At 41.5% G+C, this 16,551-nt stretch overlaps 1 protein-coding gene across 1 annotated transcript; it reads right to left on the reverse strand.

The window, feature by feature from the left end:
* Window positions 1–1,303: 1,303 nt before the first annotated feature.
* Window positions 1,304–12,028, reverse strand: Cdo1 (cysteine dioxygenase type 1). The gene is made up of 5 exons (XM_003473275.5): window positions 11,634–12,028; window positions 8,886–8,963; window positions 6,760–6,914; window positions 3,020–3,189; window positions 1,304–2,037 (listed from the first exon to the last, which is right to left on the reverse strand). Exons 1-5 carry the CDS (start codon window positions 11,801–11,803, stop codon window positions 2,008–2,010), a joined length of 603 nt encoding a protein of 200 aa, XP_003473323.2. The 5' UTR covers window positions 11,804–12,028; the 3' UTR covers window positions 1,304–2,007.
* Between the last annotated feature and the right edge of the window lie 4,523 nt (window positions 12,029–16,551).

Genomic DNA, 16,551 nt, shown 5'->3' on the forward strand with positions numbered 1-16,551 from the left:
GATTAAGCATACCTTGAGACGCAAATATTATCCAACCATAAATAAATCCCTTTAAGTGGAAGAGGGGAGACTGTATCGGAGTGATATAGGAAGGATTCTACCTGCCACTGCTGTCTTTAAAGTTAGAGGGAGGGGGAAAACGGAAGGCTGGGAAATCAAAGCACAGGAGGACAAATCCAGAACCTACAGAAAGGAATGTAGCCCTCACAACCCGCTGGTTTTAGCATTGTGAAGCTGCTGAGACTTCTGACCTCAGAGCTGCTGGATAATAAATCTGCATTGAGTTAAGTCACTAAATACACAGTAATATAGTAGCAGTGAAAAACTGATCCATGAAGAATCTGATCCATGAAGTTTGATTTCAGAACTAAGTTAACAGATCTGAACAACTAATAACAATTGCCTACTATGTAGTAAGTATTCAATAAATCTGAACAACTAATAACAATTGCCTACTATGTAGTAAGTATTCAATAAACATCAGTATCTTTTTCAAAGATGGGAAAAAACTACTAAGTAAATAATTCTCTGAAGTAACAAACAACTAGGAACTATTTTTAAAAGACTTTATAATAAAGTGTCCAGAGAGAATACTGTGAGGTTATAACAGATTATTTCTAATAAAATTGCCTACAGTGCAGGTAGCAAACTCAAATGCATGTGAGCTCTGCAGATAACATAATGAAAGAGGTGACTTAGGCGCTGTACCAGACTGGAGAGGTGGCCCCTCTGAGGGCAGACTCCGCTCTCACTAACTGATGACAGTGTGAATGTAGTCTAGGCCGGGTATTTCTAGATACTTCAAATCTTCCAGAAGCTCAAATATGTACCTTCTTTAAAATTTCCCTTCTTTTTCTGTGCTAAAGATCAAATGCAGGGCCCTGCACGTGTTAGGGAAGTATTCTATCACTGAACTATATCCCCGGCCCAAATCTCCATTTTTTCAATGCTACACATCAGTCTACATTCCCCACCCACACACACATACACACACACAAATTTTCAGACAAAACTGATCACATTCATGAGCTATGCTAGTGCCAGAGATCTTTGGGTTGGCATTTCTGGCCAATTAATGAGTGCACATGAAGCCCAAAAGGGTAAGTTGTTCTTTTTTCTGACTCTGGGTTTCAAACAGAGGACAGTGTACGCGTGTGTGACCTAAATGCCCAATCTGGTAAACTGCTTTTGAATGTAGTTTTTTGGCTCTCGCTATCTTACATCATAAGATAGACACATTACAGTGTTTTTGGTACTCTAAGAAACAATGATTTATACAGTTTTTCACAAAGACAACTTCAAATTGTGTTCAAATCAAATTTTATTAAAATGATTTGGCAAACTGGGAAGCAGTACAAAATCCTTGTCTATGACTGGGACATATTAGATATGGGTTTTGGTTTGTTACAGGTTTGGGTACACTACATTTCAAAGTAAGTTCTCTGCCGTTCAGTTTATTATCAAGCGAAAAATGGCCGTTGGTTTCTCTATTACCCATAGAAAAGGAAGTTGTAAAATATTGAAAAAATAAAATTCAAAGATCAAAAAATTCTCTTCAAATGTTAAGAGTATACAAAGTACATTAAAAACATCTACATCTAATTCTCCAAGTAACAAAGCAGAGAGTTGGTATCTATAAGTTGTTTATATTTATTGCAAATATCAATTCAGTGACCAAATTATTTCCAAAGCAGAAAGAAAGAAAGAAATACAGACCCTCCTTGAAACTCCTAGTATGGTTGCAGTGGAATTAGAGGACAGAATCAGGAGAGTACTTGATTTGGCCTTTAAAATTTCAAGACTTTTTAAATGGGATTTTTCTCTACAGTAGTTTGGGATACTATTTGCTCATTAACGCCTTACCATTAGCATCTGCCTTACAATGGATCTAAGTATTGGCTTATGTAAGTGTATTATTAGACATCAAACAGTGGAAGGCCTTCTGGTCTAAGGTAAAAATGTTCACCAGCACATCTTAAAGCAAAACTCTGCAGGATTTGGTGCTCCTCAGTTGTTCTCCAGTGAACCTGAAGTTGGCTGTTAAGAAAGGATAGGAGAAAGCTGTGTAAGACTCTTTATCCAAGTCATTACAGTTTGTTCAAGGCAGTCTTGCTTCTCTGGTAGTATGTGAAAACTTGGCTGTATCAGTGAAGCCGTTCTGTTTTGCTGCAGTGATAAGGCTCTTTACACTTCGGAATGTGTGAGATAAAGACAAAGAACATGAGACAATTCTATCCTTGCTTCTCTCCAAGGCTGTGCTTTTGTTAAGAATCAAAGGGATTGTTTTCAGTCTTTCTTTTCAAGTACTATTTCTGGACATTCTCATGACTAAATAAAGACCATTCCTCCCAAGAGCCAATTTATCTCATCAGAACACAGCCATACCGCTGTAGTGTTAGTTGGTTGCCTGATTATATTTAAGTGCAAATGCTTGTTCTTCAAGAAAAATCAGGGGCTGCCTGGGAGGATGGCTCACTAGTAGAGTAATTGCTTCTCATGCACAAGGACACCACACACACATACAGACACAAATGCTCAACTACACGCAAATGATGCTAGTTTAACCCAATCCTCACTTATCTGGGGTCTAAATAGTCTCATAGTTCAGAGACAAAGCAATAAAACAGTCAAATTTCGTCAGAAAAGTCTCCACTTTACAAAGCCTATCTATGCTACTTATTTGTTCCAGCAAACTAATCGTAGCAGCAACATTTCTATCAAAAGACATAGATTTTACTATTATTTACAAACAAAAACATTTTCTTTAAGAATGAGCATGAATGTACACTTTAAAGTTTCTCAATGAATAATTCTTTGCATCTAATTTGTTTTTCTTTAAAATCTAGTTTGAATATTGTCTCCAAAGTTTAAGAAACAAGTAAGATATACTGGGTCTTTCCCCAGGGTTAAAGTTTGTCTCATTCTTCAAGAATGCTTAACTTCAAATATTCATAATGACAGTAGTACATACAGTCAGCCCATAAGACATTTAAACCCAGAAGAAAGACATTAGACTTACAAATGGAGTCCTGATTCCAAATTTGCTATGGAATGTCATGGTGACTTTGTTTTTGTGTCCTGTTCTTTGATCAAAAGCATGGCATGTATCAAAAGGTGGACTGTATAAGTGGAGGCTTACGGCAGGTTCTGTGTGGCTGATATTCTCTACTCGATGTAAGCCAATGGAATCTGAACAATATCAGGAAAGGAAGAAAAGATGCAGGAGTTAGATGATAGCTGAGGGTAAACATTTTGTTAATCATCTGTGGTCTTGAGTCAATACTGAGGCACATGGAGCTAACAGAAATTAGTTAGAACTTCTAGTTATCATAGTAAGTGACGCACATTTGCCTTACCACTGCAGTAAAAGAATTTTTTTTTTTAAAAGAAACTGACATAGAGAGACAAAGAAAATAGGAAAAGGAAAAACAATAAAATTAGGAAAGCTTGAAAAATGGATAGCTCTGTAAAAAAGAGACAGAAAAATCTTAAGTCATTTTTGGGGGAAGCCAGGAAGTAACCTGGTTTGCACTTTGAAACTCCCAATTAGCTCAGGAATTGGCGGTTCTGTGAAATGAGTGGAGAGAGAGAGCTGAGATATACCAGCTGGTTGGAGGCCCACTGAGGAACAGTGACAAATCCCCTTCACCCATTTTCCTTTCCTTTCCCCAGAAGACTGAGATCTGTTCTCTGTACAACCAATGAGTGAACTGGAGACTAGTAAACACCAAGTGGAAAACAGGTGCATTGAATAAAAATTCATATAGTGAATGATAAGATTCCTGTGTTTCTCACCATCTAGCTGCGAGACAGGATTTTTTCCTACAGGCAGGAGATGGGAAGCAGCTTTTCAAGGAATTTTATTGCTCAGATAAAATGCCCTAAAACATCCTGTCATTGGGAATTCAAGGAAAGGTCACCACCAGATAATCAAAGTGAAATCTACTGAAAAGTCCACTCTTGCATTTAGAGCTACTGATTAACTTTTTTGGTCCCTGGCTTTTACACATTACCATATAGCCAAGGCTAGCAGATATCGGAGGTACCCCCTAGAACAGAAAATAGACCAGAGCAACCTGAGAAAGGTAACTTGAAACAGACACCACTTAGAAGACTTAAAACCCTGTCATGAGTGTCCTATGAGAGTAAAGTGCCAAAGGACCAAAAAATATAAGATCTTTTAGAAATAAATACCTGAATAGAATGGTTGGCAGAAAAAGCTGGAGGGGCCTCAAAGAATAAAAAGACCGACATAGAAAATAAGATGGGGAGGATTCGGAGAATTACTTCAGAATGTTTAATATCTTAACAATCACAGTTTCAGAAACACCACCACCACAAGAAATAACCCAAGAATATTTTTTTTGAGGTATGCAAATTCTAGATTTTAAGAACTTACTGAGTACCCAGCCCAAGGAGTCATCAAGCAGGATGCAACACTGAAATTTGACAACACTGTGGACAGAATAAAAGCACCAAAAGGTTCCAAAAATGTGCAGAAAGCCAAAGAGGTTTCATAGGAAGGAGCAAGAATCAGAGTAGCACCAGGCTTTGCTCTTGAACATGGAAACTAAAAAGCAAAAAAGACAACAGCTCTGGGGGATGATCACCACCTGCATTCTGCTGAATAACCAATCACGCTGCAGGAGTGGAATTCAGAGATATTTTAGAAAAACAAAGTCTAGAAGCAGAAGACTCGGGTTCTAAGTGTGACCTATGAGGTTACATCTGAACAGGTGACAACTTCAAAGTTTTTCAGTATTCCTTGCTTCTAAAAGTGGAACCTAATTCCTAGGCCAGCAAAAGCTTTGATTCTCTAGCTTTCATAATCTACTGGCTTAAGGACAGTTTTGAGCAGATGGTCGGCATTCCTAAGAACCAATTGTCCTTTATATGGATAATTTTTTGTTTCTTCCACAGTAGGTACAGACAACACCCCATCTGTAGTGGACAATTTCGCAAGCAAAGGCTGCAAACACTAGGCATTCATCCTTTAGCTAAGCCTGAGGCACGGATGAGCCTTAGTGTTAACCCAGCATGGGTTGTTATTATTCTGGTCTTTGCCTTCTTTTCCTTTGTGTTTGTGATGTACCCTCTGTTACAGTAATACTGGGTCTTTCTTGGTGATATGTACGAAGGCCCGTTATATCTATGCTCTGTGAACTTTGCCCATTACTTTTTGTTCAAACTTTATATCCCTGCTCCAGTTCTCGATGCTCCTCCAGCCTGTGTTGCATGGTGCTGGTTTTAGCAGCCCAGATGCTTATATCGCTTTCCTCTCCTACTAACCCCATCCAAACCCTTCTCCCTCTCTCTCTCGCGCAACCCCATTCCTGAAGTTCCCGCTCGGCAAGCACTGGGCCTTCACTCATGCTTTTCTCTGTACTTGACCATCTTGCTTCTCATCACCTTCCCTCTGCACCCTTAACTTGGGATCTGTAAAAATCAGAGATTGAAAATTTGTGGTTTTTAAGTTGTTTGGATAATTAGTCTACAAAAATAAGAATCAACATTTCCAGAATTATGTGGAAAAAGTAATCAAGGTGCTTTTATTGTAGGGTGACACCACCATTCCCACAGTGTGGTCTGCATATGCGCCACGGACTTTTCCCTGGCCTGCATTACTCTCCTACCTCACAGCTTCGCTTTACAGATGTCTGCACAGGAAACCCTGGAGAAAGCTTACGTATTTCCCAGTAGCCAATCGCAGACTGACTCTAATTGCAAAGAACTGTTTTGCAAGGCTTTTGTCTTTACTGTGCATGGTACAAGCAACAATCTTGTTTTTGTAAATCTGATATACCTTATGTATGGCAACTCTCAAATATTTTAAACATAAAATTATGCATTTTCTACTGCATAGAAAACCAAGCCTTGTGCTATGTGCATCGAGGGAAAAAACTTTCATAAATCTGACTTTTGCAAAAGACTTGCATTCTTCACCTAATGATGTGACAAATTTAGGCCAACTATCAAGACTAACACCAGACTTCATCATATATGAAGTAAGGCACTGCCAGAAAAACATCGGTAACACTTCATTTTATAGAATGAGGTTACATCCCAATTAAGAGCATGTGCTTTGGAACCAGAGTACTCGGGTTCAAATCCTGGCTGCTACTCAAAAGCAGAGTGACCTCAGACAAGGTGTTTAATTTCCCTATATATTATTTATGTTTTATTAAGTTTTGGGGAAAGATACGGGCCCTTTTAGGAATATAAAAGCTAAATCCTGCCTCTTCTGAGAAACACTTAATCTCCCCACACCACATTTAGGAGAAAGAATGAATGCTTATTAAGATATCTAAAATCACTGCTAAATATCACGCTTTGTAGAATCTCCCATGAGGAAAGTTATTTAGTTACGCTATGTGAGTTTTAGAAAAATAGGGGCTTGCTAGTGTTCTTAATCACTTCCAGAACATTTCCTTACATTTTTTTAACATAAACAGACTATTTCTAACTTGAACTTTTTTTGTCAAGTCTACGAAATATAAATTCATATTCTAGTCTGTTTTAAATTTTGACAGGTAAATAACTTTTCAATGGATCCTATCCTACATACATATGTTTTAAATAAATTTTTCTGGCCAAGATTCAAAGCCTTGAAAAATGAAACCCACTGTGCTTAAGTCATTTTCCAAGTATTTGAGATCATGACTCCATGACGGGCTCCACTACACATATGCAAACAATCACTATTTCAGCTAAGAATCCAGTGTTTCCCACCCGTCCTTAGAGAAAAGACAGGACAGTTACCATTGATGTAGGCACACTGGTTTTCTCTTAAGGTTCTTTCGGACTTCTTCGTCATCTCATTGGACTTTTTGTCAGGCCAGGCAAATAAAGTCTCCTTCAGATTTCCTTGCAGCATTTTCAGAAAGCAGTGGGAATCCGTGTGATCATGAATACTGCTATTAATACACAAAGGACAACAGAACTCAGCAGGTGGCATATTATCCAGGTTGCCCTGAGCTGATACCTATATTCAGACAAGAGGACACCTTCCATCCCCAAATCCATTTCAGATGGACTGTTAAAATGCCATCAGTCTACAACTCAAGACAGAGTAATAAAATAACAAGTCATCCATATCAAGGAATATGCACTGGAAATTGGATCTAGGGCTTTGGGTATCCCAGGAAAGCATTCTGCTTCTGACCTACATACTCAGCCCTTTTTATTGGAGACCAGAGCTCACTATGTTGCCTAGTCTGGCCCTGTATCCACTATCCTCCTGCCTTAACTTAAACAGCTGGGAATGATGAGCATATGCCACCATACTGTAAAGGGGCACAGTTTTCACGCACGCCCAGGGTAACGAATATTTAATTTTTAAAATGTCATTGTCACACTCATTTGATAATAAAAACAGCAATCTTTTATCTTCCTCAAAATCTAACTTTTAGTGGTGCTTTCAACCAGAGTTAGAATTTGATTATAAATGTGTCTTAGAAATGACAGAGCGTTTGCCTAGTATTTCAGGCCCTGGGTTTGATCTTCAGTACCATTTAACAAAACAGAAAACATAAAAAACAAAAGTACATTAGAGAAAATTTAAAAGAATGAAGATACTTATTTTTGTAATTGTACATACTGAGATTACTTATTATGTTAGTTTTGTTTGTTTGTTTTGGTTTTTTTCCACCCATGATACCTTTTTGCTTCTCTTTCCTTTGGGGCAGAAGCAGATGTATATGCATGTTACACCCCTAAAATTATACTGTATACTACAGTGTAATACATACAATGTTAGTCACTACAGATTTAAAGCAGCCAGTCTGTGGTTATCTCTCAATACTGGTAGAGAAAATTAGTTATGTTTGATCTTAGAATAAATAGTATTTAGGTACATGAAGTAATAAAGGCTACAGACTAATTAAAATGTATAAACTCATGCACATGGTCAAGTGTGGTGGCACACACCTGCAAGCCCAGCACTTAGGAGGCTGAGGCAGGAGGACTGCTTGGAGTTCAAGGCCAGCCTGGGCTACATAGTGAGTTCAAGGCCAGTCTGGACTACAAAGCAAGACCCTGTTTCAAAGCAAATCACACAACACTGAACCTGTGTATGTTTTTAGTATTTTCTTCATATGTTAAAATTCTATTAACTTATATATGTAGCATCAGACTTTGTTTCCTAAGTTCCCAGGGCCTAGGCCTATCCTTGGTAATTGCCTCACAAATAATATTCAATGAATGGATACAAGTTATTCCATATGAGTAAAAAAAAATCTACTTGATAGAGTTAACTTTCTAATGCTTTAAAAATTCATTTGTCCTTTTTAACCATCAAAAATACTCGTGAATTATTGTTCTTTATCATTCTCAAAAACTAGGAAGGATCTGTTTTAAAAAACAATATGCTGTTGACAATAAGACTGGCGAATGCACAGACCAAAGACACAGAACCAATTGTAAAAGAGTACAAAGTTGTTTTCAGGGTAAAACAAACAAACAAAGCTAAGTAATTAGCTTGAACTAGGAAGAAATCCTCTGAACTTGTGAAATGATTTCCCAGATCCAAATCTGGGTTGGTCTTTGGTCCCACGATTGTTTACACACCTCAAACACCACAAAGGTCAGGTTTAAACACAATTCCATAAAAAGCTTAACTCTACAGCAGACAGAGGTTAAATTAAGGTGACTAAGGTCATTTGATTTACTAATTACTTTGGGAACCAGTTTTAATATGTATGGTATATGCCTGAATCCCCTATGCTAATTCCCATGGGGGGAATTTTTGTTGGGATTGTGGGACAATGCATGCTGGTATTCTGAAATGTGATCTGTTAGTCTATAAAGTTAGTGGCCAGCCTGGCACTGTGTACCTTTCATCTGCTGAGCCAAATGTGCTAAAGAAACATCTCGAATGATTATATTACCTGCCGTGCCCTTCACCCCAGCACAGAATCATCAGGTTAAATTTCCCATTTCCTTGATCCACAAGATTTCGGGTATACCTAAAAAAAAGAATGAATTCAGAAGTTTAAATCTGACTGCTGAAACAAGGATTAGGCAAGTAAGTTTTACAAAGTGCCACGTATCTAACATGTTAAAAGTTCTACCTCTAAGCAATTTTGAATGTGGTTTTGTAATAAGAAATCCAGCACAAATGTAAATTATTCTTCACAGTTCCATATTTTGTGGATTTTTTGTTTTGCTGGTCTCTGAAAGATGACAGGACCTTTCTGTATTCGGAATCACAACATAGCTGCTTAGTTTTGACTAAAGGTGTGAAAAGGTAACAAAGAACAAGAACATCTCAAAAAATAAATTCTGTATTTCTGTGTCAGTATCGAACTGATAAAAAGAAGTTTAAGTTTCTCATAGAAGATATTTGCAAGCATACAACTTCTCCAGGAAAGAATGTTACTGTTGTCTTGGCCTCCTTCCTTCCCTGTGGCTGAACAGAACTGGAGAAACAAGGTTTCATTAAATAGCTGTTCTAGAATTCTCTGTAGCTTCACCACTAAAGCCCAGACACAAACCACATTCAAAAGCACTTAAAATGAAAAGTTCTCCACAGTAAGGCGGGGGTGGATCTAAGCCCCAGAACAAAGACTTCATTAGGGAAGAACACTAAACAAGAAAAATCAATAAATAATTGGCAAAAAAAAAAAAAAATCCAAACCAAAACAGCTACCCAACCACACTGCCACTCTGCAGGGTGGGGAGGATTCAACTTTAATGTTGTTGTTGGCCCCATAGATAATATTATTACCATCTAATTAGTAAAATTTGATAACTGGCATTCAAAGAAGCCTGGCCAATGAGTTGTTCATCTTTTTTCTACAGTTTTTAAAAAGTGTTTCAATAAAAATATTTGAGCAAGAAAGTTTTGTTACTTACATACATTAAATGTGTATGTGTGTGTGTGTGTGTATATATATATAGTTTTTTTTTTAATATGTAGCCCAAGACAATTCTCTACTCAAAACAAAAAAAGCAAAAAGAAGAGGTTTATACAGCTGAGACTCATCTTTCAGAAAAGGGATCTTCCTGCCTTTTTGGTAGTGTCCTTTTGGCATCTGTTACCTCTTGCTCCGTGGGCCCCTTCAGTCCTCTCCTGTCCCCTCCTCTCCCTCAGGTTCAGGGCCAGCCGCTGGCAGCCAGCGCAAGATCCTGGAGGGAGTTGTTTAGTTAGATACTTGTAGCTGTCCTCCCTCATTTTGTTACTCTTTACACAGCCTGAAATCAATCCACTGTAAACTGGGTTTCTACACTAGGCTCTCAATTCTCCTCTGCCAGTCTTGGGGCCACCTCCTTCCTGAGAACTCACCCTCTGGCTCCATCGACCAAACACATTCTGTGGAGCATATTCTGGAGGGTTCTTCAACGTCACACTCCCTCCTTTCCCACTGCCACCCTCCAGGCACCGTTCTATGCCAGAAATCCAACAGAATTTCTGCACTCCCATCTCCCCCATTCCCTACTTGCCCAGCTGTCCAAGCAGACTATCCTATTATCTGATTCCAAAGATTAAGCTTGCTTACAGCTTACCCTGGTTAATTAATTTCACTTAGCCAATATTACAGTCAGATATGCACTTTAATGAAACTATTAGTGTCCTATATTCCCAGGAAGTTCAGTGATAACTGAGAGAATGGACTCTAGAGCAATTAGGTTTATCTGACCCTGACAGAAATGAGACCCTGTATAGTTCATCTGAGGGCTTTGCTTCTCACTTGCCAACCAGCCTCTGCTTGTAAAATCGGGATAAAAAGGAAACCTGGTTTTTTGAGTAAAGTGACAGGAAGGAATACAAGTTCTCATTTGTCTGGAGCAAATGCAGGCAACATTTAAATGCTATGTTCTGGTAGCGTTATTGAGAGGCAAGAGGACCTGGCCAGGAACTGAGCTGATAAAAACCAAAAGAAATTCTCAAAACCGCTTCGCAAATTAAAAAACGTCTTCAGAATACATTACAGATCCATGGAACTTAGGGATAAGAGTGAGCCAGTGGTCTGGGGACTGAAAAGGCAGGTGTGTGCTTAATTTGCAAAAGTTGACAGTGAATTTAAATAAACCCATGGCTGAGGAGATTGAGTGCAAGCAGCAGCAGTGCTTGTAGTGCTTGACAAAAATCAACAGGCTCTTTTACATTGGGACAATGCCTTTTGGAAGGTGCCTGGCTGCTGGTGATTCACGGCATAGAGAAGGAGAACTGATGTCTGGGAATTATGTCCCCCACCCCCACCCTTTTTCTGGATAGCAGAATGTGCTTCTCTCTTGCGAGCACCCTCGCCAGTCAGGTCCTCCAGGAGACAGGCGGGCAGGAGCCTGTGTTGTCTGGTTGCGGGGAGTCTCTGTATCTCCGACTTTGGGGTCGGCCATCGCTCTGGAGTGGGGGCATCGATGTGGTTGCAGTGGAGGAGCTCAGGAAGAAAACCCCTTGCAGCTGCGCCGTGGTCTCCCACTTGGCCCCGGCCCTCCTGCGGGCTGTGTCTCGGCAGCAGCGATAGCAGGACCCAGCTTCTCCAAGCCGAAGCCTGGGAGCCCGCAGCACGCAGCGCCGGCCCCGCGACTGCAGCCGTGGTGCACAGGGTGGGCGCGGCAGGCAGTGCGCCCGGGCTCCGCCAGCTCTGCAGACCGAGTCCGGCCGCTTGGCCCCGAGGCCGGCGCGCTCTCACCTGTACTGATCGAACTTGGCGTACGTCGCCCACTCGGCAGGGTCGCTGTCGTAGGCTTCCAGCCCGGCCTGCACCTCCTCGACGTTGACGTCGTCGCCGGCGAAGAGCTGGTGCAGCACGCGGATGAGCTCGGCCAGCGTCCGCGGCTTCAGCACCTCGGTCTGCTCCATCCTGCGCGGCGCGGCGCGCGGGCCTCCCTGCCGGCCCGGGCCGAAGAGCTGGGGGCACAGAGGCGGGCGCGAGGGGCCCCTGCTGAGACCCACGCAAACCGCACGCGGACTCGAGGGCCGAAGGGGGAGCAGCCCAGCGCAGAGCCGCCACGACGCGCGGCCCTCGGGAGCCGGAGAGCAGCCGGAGAGCCGCCGTGCGCGCGTCGACCCCCGAATCCGCGGCTCTCGCCCTCCGGCTCCTTTTAAACTCTGGGGACGCTGGACTGTACCAACCGGCCTAGGGGTGGCGCGAGGCGCGGAGCCACCTGAGCGGGCGGCCGAGGCGGGGACGCCTCCGGGCCCCGCGCCCGCTCCCCACCCCCGCTCTCACGGCCCGCCCCCCTCTCTCCGCGCCGCCTCCCTCTTCTCGTGGGGTTCGCGGTGCGGGGACCCGCGGGAAGATCGGATTCTTCAGGGACGCTGAGGAAGAAAGGGCAGGGAATGCGCCCCTTTCTTCCGAACCTCAAGGGGGCTCCAGCTTGAAGGTCGGAGAGGGGCGCCCACCCCCGGCCTGGATGGGAACTGTGGATAGGAACTGCGACCACACACCCCAGGCCGAAGGAAAATGAAGATTTTGCTTTTCCTGTACTGCAGTGTTAAATCCAACTTAACCGGAGAGTCGGGGTTCTGGTAGGACTAAGGAAACAATGGAAAGCCATGCCTTCCAGGCTTGATTTTAAATCAAACGTTGTTTGCAATAAGACGTCCAGAGCCCAGAATGGTGGCGCACGCTTGTAATCCCAGCACTGCAGAAAGCCCAAGCAGGATCCAGGAGTTCGAGGCCACCCTAGGCTGCATAATGAGTTTAAGGCCAGCCTCAGCTACTTCTGGAGATCCTTTCTCAAAGCACCAGAAAGATCCAGTGCAACGAACTTAATGTTTCAATTGTGAGTGAAGTGGCGTTTTGGTGGGCTGAGGTAATTTATATATATATATATATTTTTTTTTTTTTTTTTTTTTTTCTAGGAGAGTTTGGGCACGTTATTTTCCAAACTCTCCCACGTAAAATGAAAGTTACTTGCACCACGCAGTCATATTTAAAGCACTCACAATGTTGTTAAGGAAAAACAGTAGCTCGGTTGCCATTATTGAAAAAAGAATAAACAGGTACAAGCCAGCCTTCGTTGGTGATTGCTGGGTGGTGATTAATACAGTATTAAGGACTCACATAACGTGTACTTCACCGTGTGTACTCAAAATTTTTCTTTTATTCTTGTTTTCAGCCTCTTAATTCAACAATCTAATCCATTAATGTTTGGAATGAACAAAAATCAAATTCAAGCTTAACCTATCATCTCTGCATTTCTGTTTATTCCTCTTTTTGAGCTTTTCATTCCTTGAGCCCCAAGAATCTTAAAGAGCTTTCTTAATATAGACGCACGTATTTTTGAATTACCACTCTCTAAGTCTCATTCTGTTCCCCACGCTCACGGTGCCATTATCATTTCTGGGCAGGTGCTTCCCATATGTGCCTAAGTTTCCGTGCTAAGCGCATTCCGTAAACCCTTTAGGGATGTCAGATGCTATGTGTTAGTGAATCTACTCCAGTGCGCTCTTCAGCGACCAGAGGTCCTATTTCTGCAACAAAGGTAGCATGCACGGTTAAATCTCATTCACCACGGCCTGATCTGATCTTTCCTTGTTATTTTCCAAACTCCTTGCAACCGATTGCCAACATTTCCTTTTTCCTTTGGTTTTCCCTCCTTTTATTCTCATGGCGACTCCACTCATTCAGCCTTTCATTGTGACTGGATTGTTGTACTCCCCGCCTGCATTGAATTTCATAGTTCCCCACTGGAACCTTTTATTCAGACCCTCATAGGTTGTATTCTAAGGCAATGGACTGGTTATTTCCTGTCGTGAACTTTCAGTAACCTTGACTCTCCCAAATAAAAGGCTTTGTCAGCTTTGTGATAAAGTTCTCCAAATTTTAGCTAAATTACTTTTTGTTTTTTAATCTTTCACCCTGTTACTCTTTACAAATGTATCTTCATCCAAACTGATTTATTTTCAGTTCTTTTGCTTAAAGTTTTCCTTGTATCTGCATTCCACAGGCCATTTCGGTTGTCCAAATCTTACTCCAGTTCTTGCTCTCCTCACAGATAAACAGTCTCTCCTTTGGAACAACTGGAGCAATGGTATCTTAAAGTGCTCACTATCTCTCACCATGTTCTGCAGCTCCTATGTGGATCACTTTGACAGTGAAAACCTTTAGGACAAGTTTTACACACATTGTATTTTCAAGGTAGGCCTCTTACTATGCTGTCCAAGTAGGCCTTGAATTTCTGGGCTCAAGCCATTTTTTTGCCTCATCTTCCCCCTCAGTGATGACAGTCCTTTGGGCATGTTAGGCAGTCAAGAAATGTTAATCCTGAGTGCATGCCTGCAAAGTTAGGAAAAGCTTATTAATTGGGTACAGTAAATTTGGGGATCCTGCCATTGTCAATTTAAATGAAGGAAAAGACTAGAATTCTTTCCCAAAGTTGTATATTATAACCTAACTAGTCATAAAAATTGTTATTGACATTATAGGCTTTATTAATGTAAGTACCACATCAAGATCCAGGCAGTTCTATTTTACTCCAGACAAATGACTGCCACATTATAAGACATATTGCCAAGGGGACAGATTTATTAGAGAAATGATCTAGAATCACTAAAGGTATGGAAATAATGTCTATCTAGCCAACATATTTTTAAAAGCAGATCCTGTGAGCGACGCACTGGTCACACTGCTAACTAAGTCACTGTCCTTGGGTTTAGTAATCATGGGACAAGCTAGGGACACACCAACAACTGTTGTATGCAGTCGTATTAGCTTTCTGTTGCCAGGCAAAACACTTGAGAGGACACAGTTATAAATCAGTTCATGGCCAGGTGTCTACAAGGCAGAAACAATATGGCGGAAGAGAAAGGTGAAAGAAGCTGCTCACATCCTGGCAGCCAGGAACCAGAGAAAGGGAAGCTAGACAAAAGGAGCCTGGGACAAGATGCACCTCCTTTCAAAGGCCTCCCTCCCACCCCGTCCCCCAGTTCCTCCAAACACGCCCCATTTCCAGTAGATCATCCAGCTATGATCCAGTCCTCTCTAGGCCTATGAGCAGAGCTGTAATGGGGAGCAAGCTTTCGATGAGTCTTTAGGGGCCACTTCACATCTACACCATAGAGGAGAGGTGGACACACAAATACTGACTGTAAACTATGTACAATGGAGGGGAAAAAGCAGCAGGGCAGGGTGGGCGGTGAGAAGCTGCTGTTTTAGAGGGTGTAAGCCAGAAGAAAGGACGTTAATGAGATGTGTTTGGGAGAAGTTTCCAGATTGAGGAAATAGTGGAAAAGCTCTGGGATGGGTACAATTTTCATGTTTAGATAAGAGTACAAATGAACATACAACGTGGCAGAGTGGGAAGTGAGGATTATAATCCTATAGACTTTTCCCCCCAAATCCATTTTATTTCAAGGAGAAACAGGAAGAAAAAAAAAACCTAAAAATTTCAAAACACATCAATCAGGGGCAACAATGGTACATACACTACGCACTGTCATCCCCCAATTATTCACCCAGAGCACAAGACATCTGCGTTCAATTGTCTGAATAATTCCAGCACAAATCTTTCTCTTCAGTGAACTCAGAGAAATTAGTACTGTAACTATCTTAACTATTTTTATATACATACACATACGTTTTCTTTCAGCTTCTCACAGAGACAATATGACGTTTACACATCATATTTATTTCACAAATGAATATGGTCTCAAGTTGTATCCACTTCCCTGTTAAGTCTTTAGTTTATCCTTCTTTATGGCCAAGTAGTGCTCCACTGCATAAAAACACTTGTTTTATCCACGGGCATTTGGGTTGTTTCCAAGATCGGGCTATTACTACCACTATAAACATGGGTACACATGTATCACTGTGGTTTGATGTTTTTAATTCTTTTGAGGACTCTCCACACTGATTTCCACAGTGGTTGTACCAGTCTGCATTCTCACCAACAGTGAAGGGTTCCCTTTTCCCCACAGTCCCTCCAGCATTTGTTACTGATTTCTTGGTAATAGTCATTCTTTCTGGGGTGAGACAGAATTTCAGTGTTGTTTTAATTTCCATCTCTTGAATGACCAGTGATATTGAACATGTTTTCATGTATTTATTTGCTGTTTATATTTCATTGCGAAGTGTGTTTTCACATCAAATGCCCACTTTTGGACTGGGTCTTTTAAGTCAGGGAGGACTTACTTTTTGTGAGTTATGTGTTCTCACCTTTTGTCTGAGGTACTGCTGGCACACATTTTCTCTCATGTTGTGGGAATCACATAGGTCAGCATCAGGACTTCAGCGTTTAGTGCCTTCACTGGAAGCCAGCAGAGTATGGGGCCAGAGAGCAGATACAGTAGAGCCCACTGGTTAGCCATTAAAATGATATACCTATATAGGTTGATGGGCATTTTAGGAGAGGTAAGAAATGGGGCTAGATTCGAACAAGTTCTAAAGGTGAAGGTAAGGCTTTCAGGATTTGCTGACTGATCTGGCTTGGATGATGAACCAAAGGCAGCTATGCACATGGAAAAACAAGTTTTTTACTGAGCGAAAACCAGGGTAAGCAAGAAGAAAGTACTGTGAAGTAGATACTGTAACTGGGACCAAATTGTTGAATGAGGCAGGAAACAGACTTAGCCACATTGCCAGGAAGACAGTTCTGTAACAGTCC

This window comes from Cavia porcellus, unplaced genomic scaffold, assembly GCF_034190915.1.
Source record: "Cavia porcellus strain 051 isolate PalLab524CR breed Dunkin Hartley unplaced genomic scaffold, mCavPor4.1 scaffold_19, whole genome shotgun sequence".
In the NCBI taxonomy this organism is placed as follows: Eukaryota; Metazoa; Chordata; class Mammalia; order Rodentia; family Caviidae; genus Cavia; species Cavia porcellus.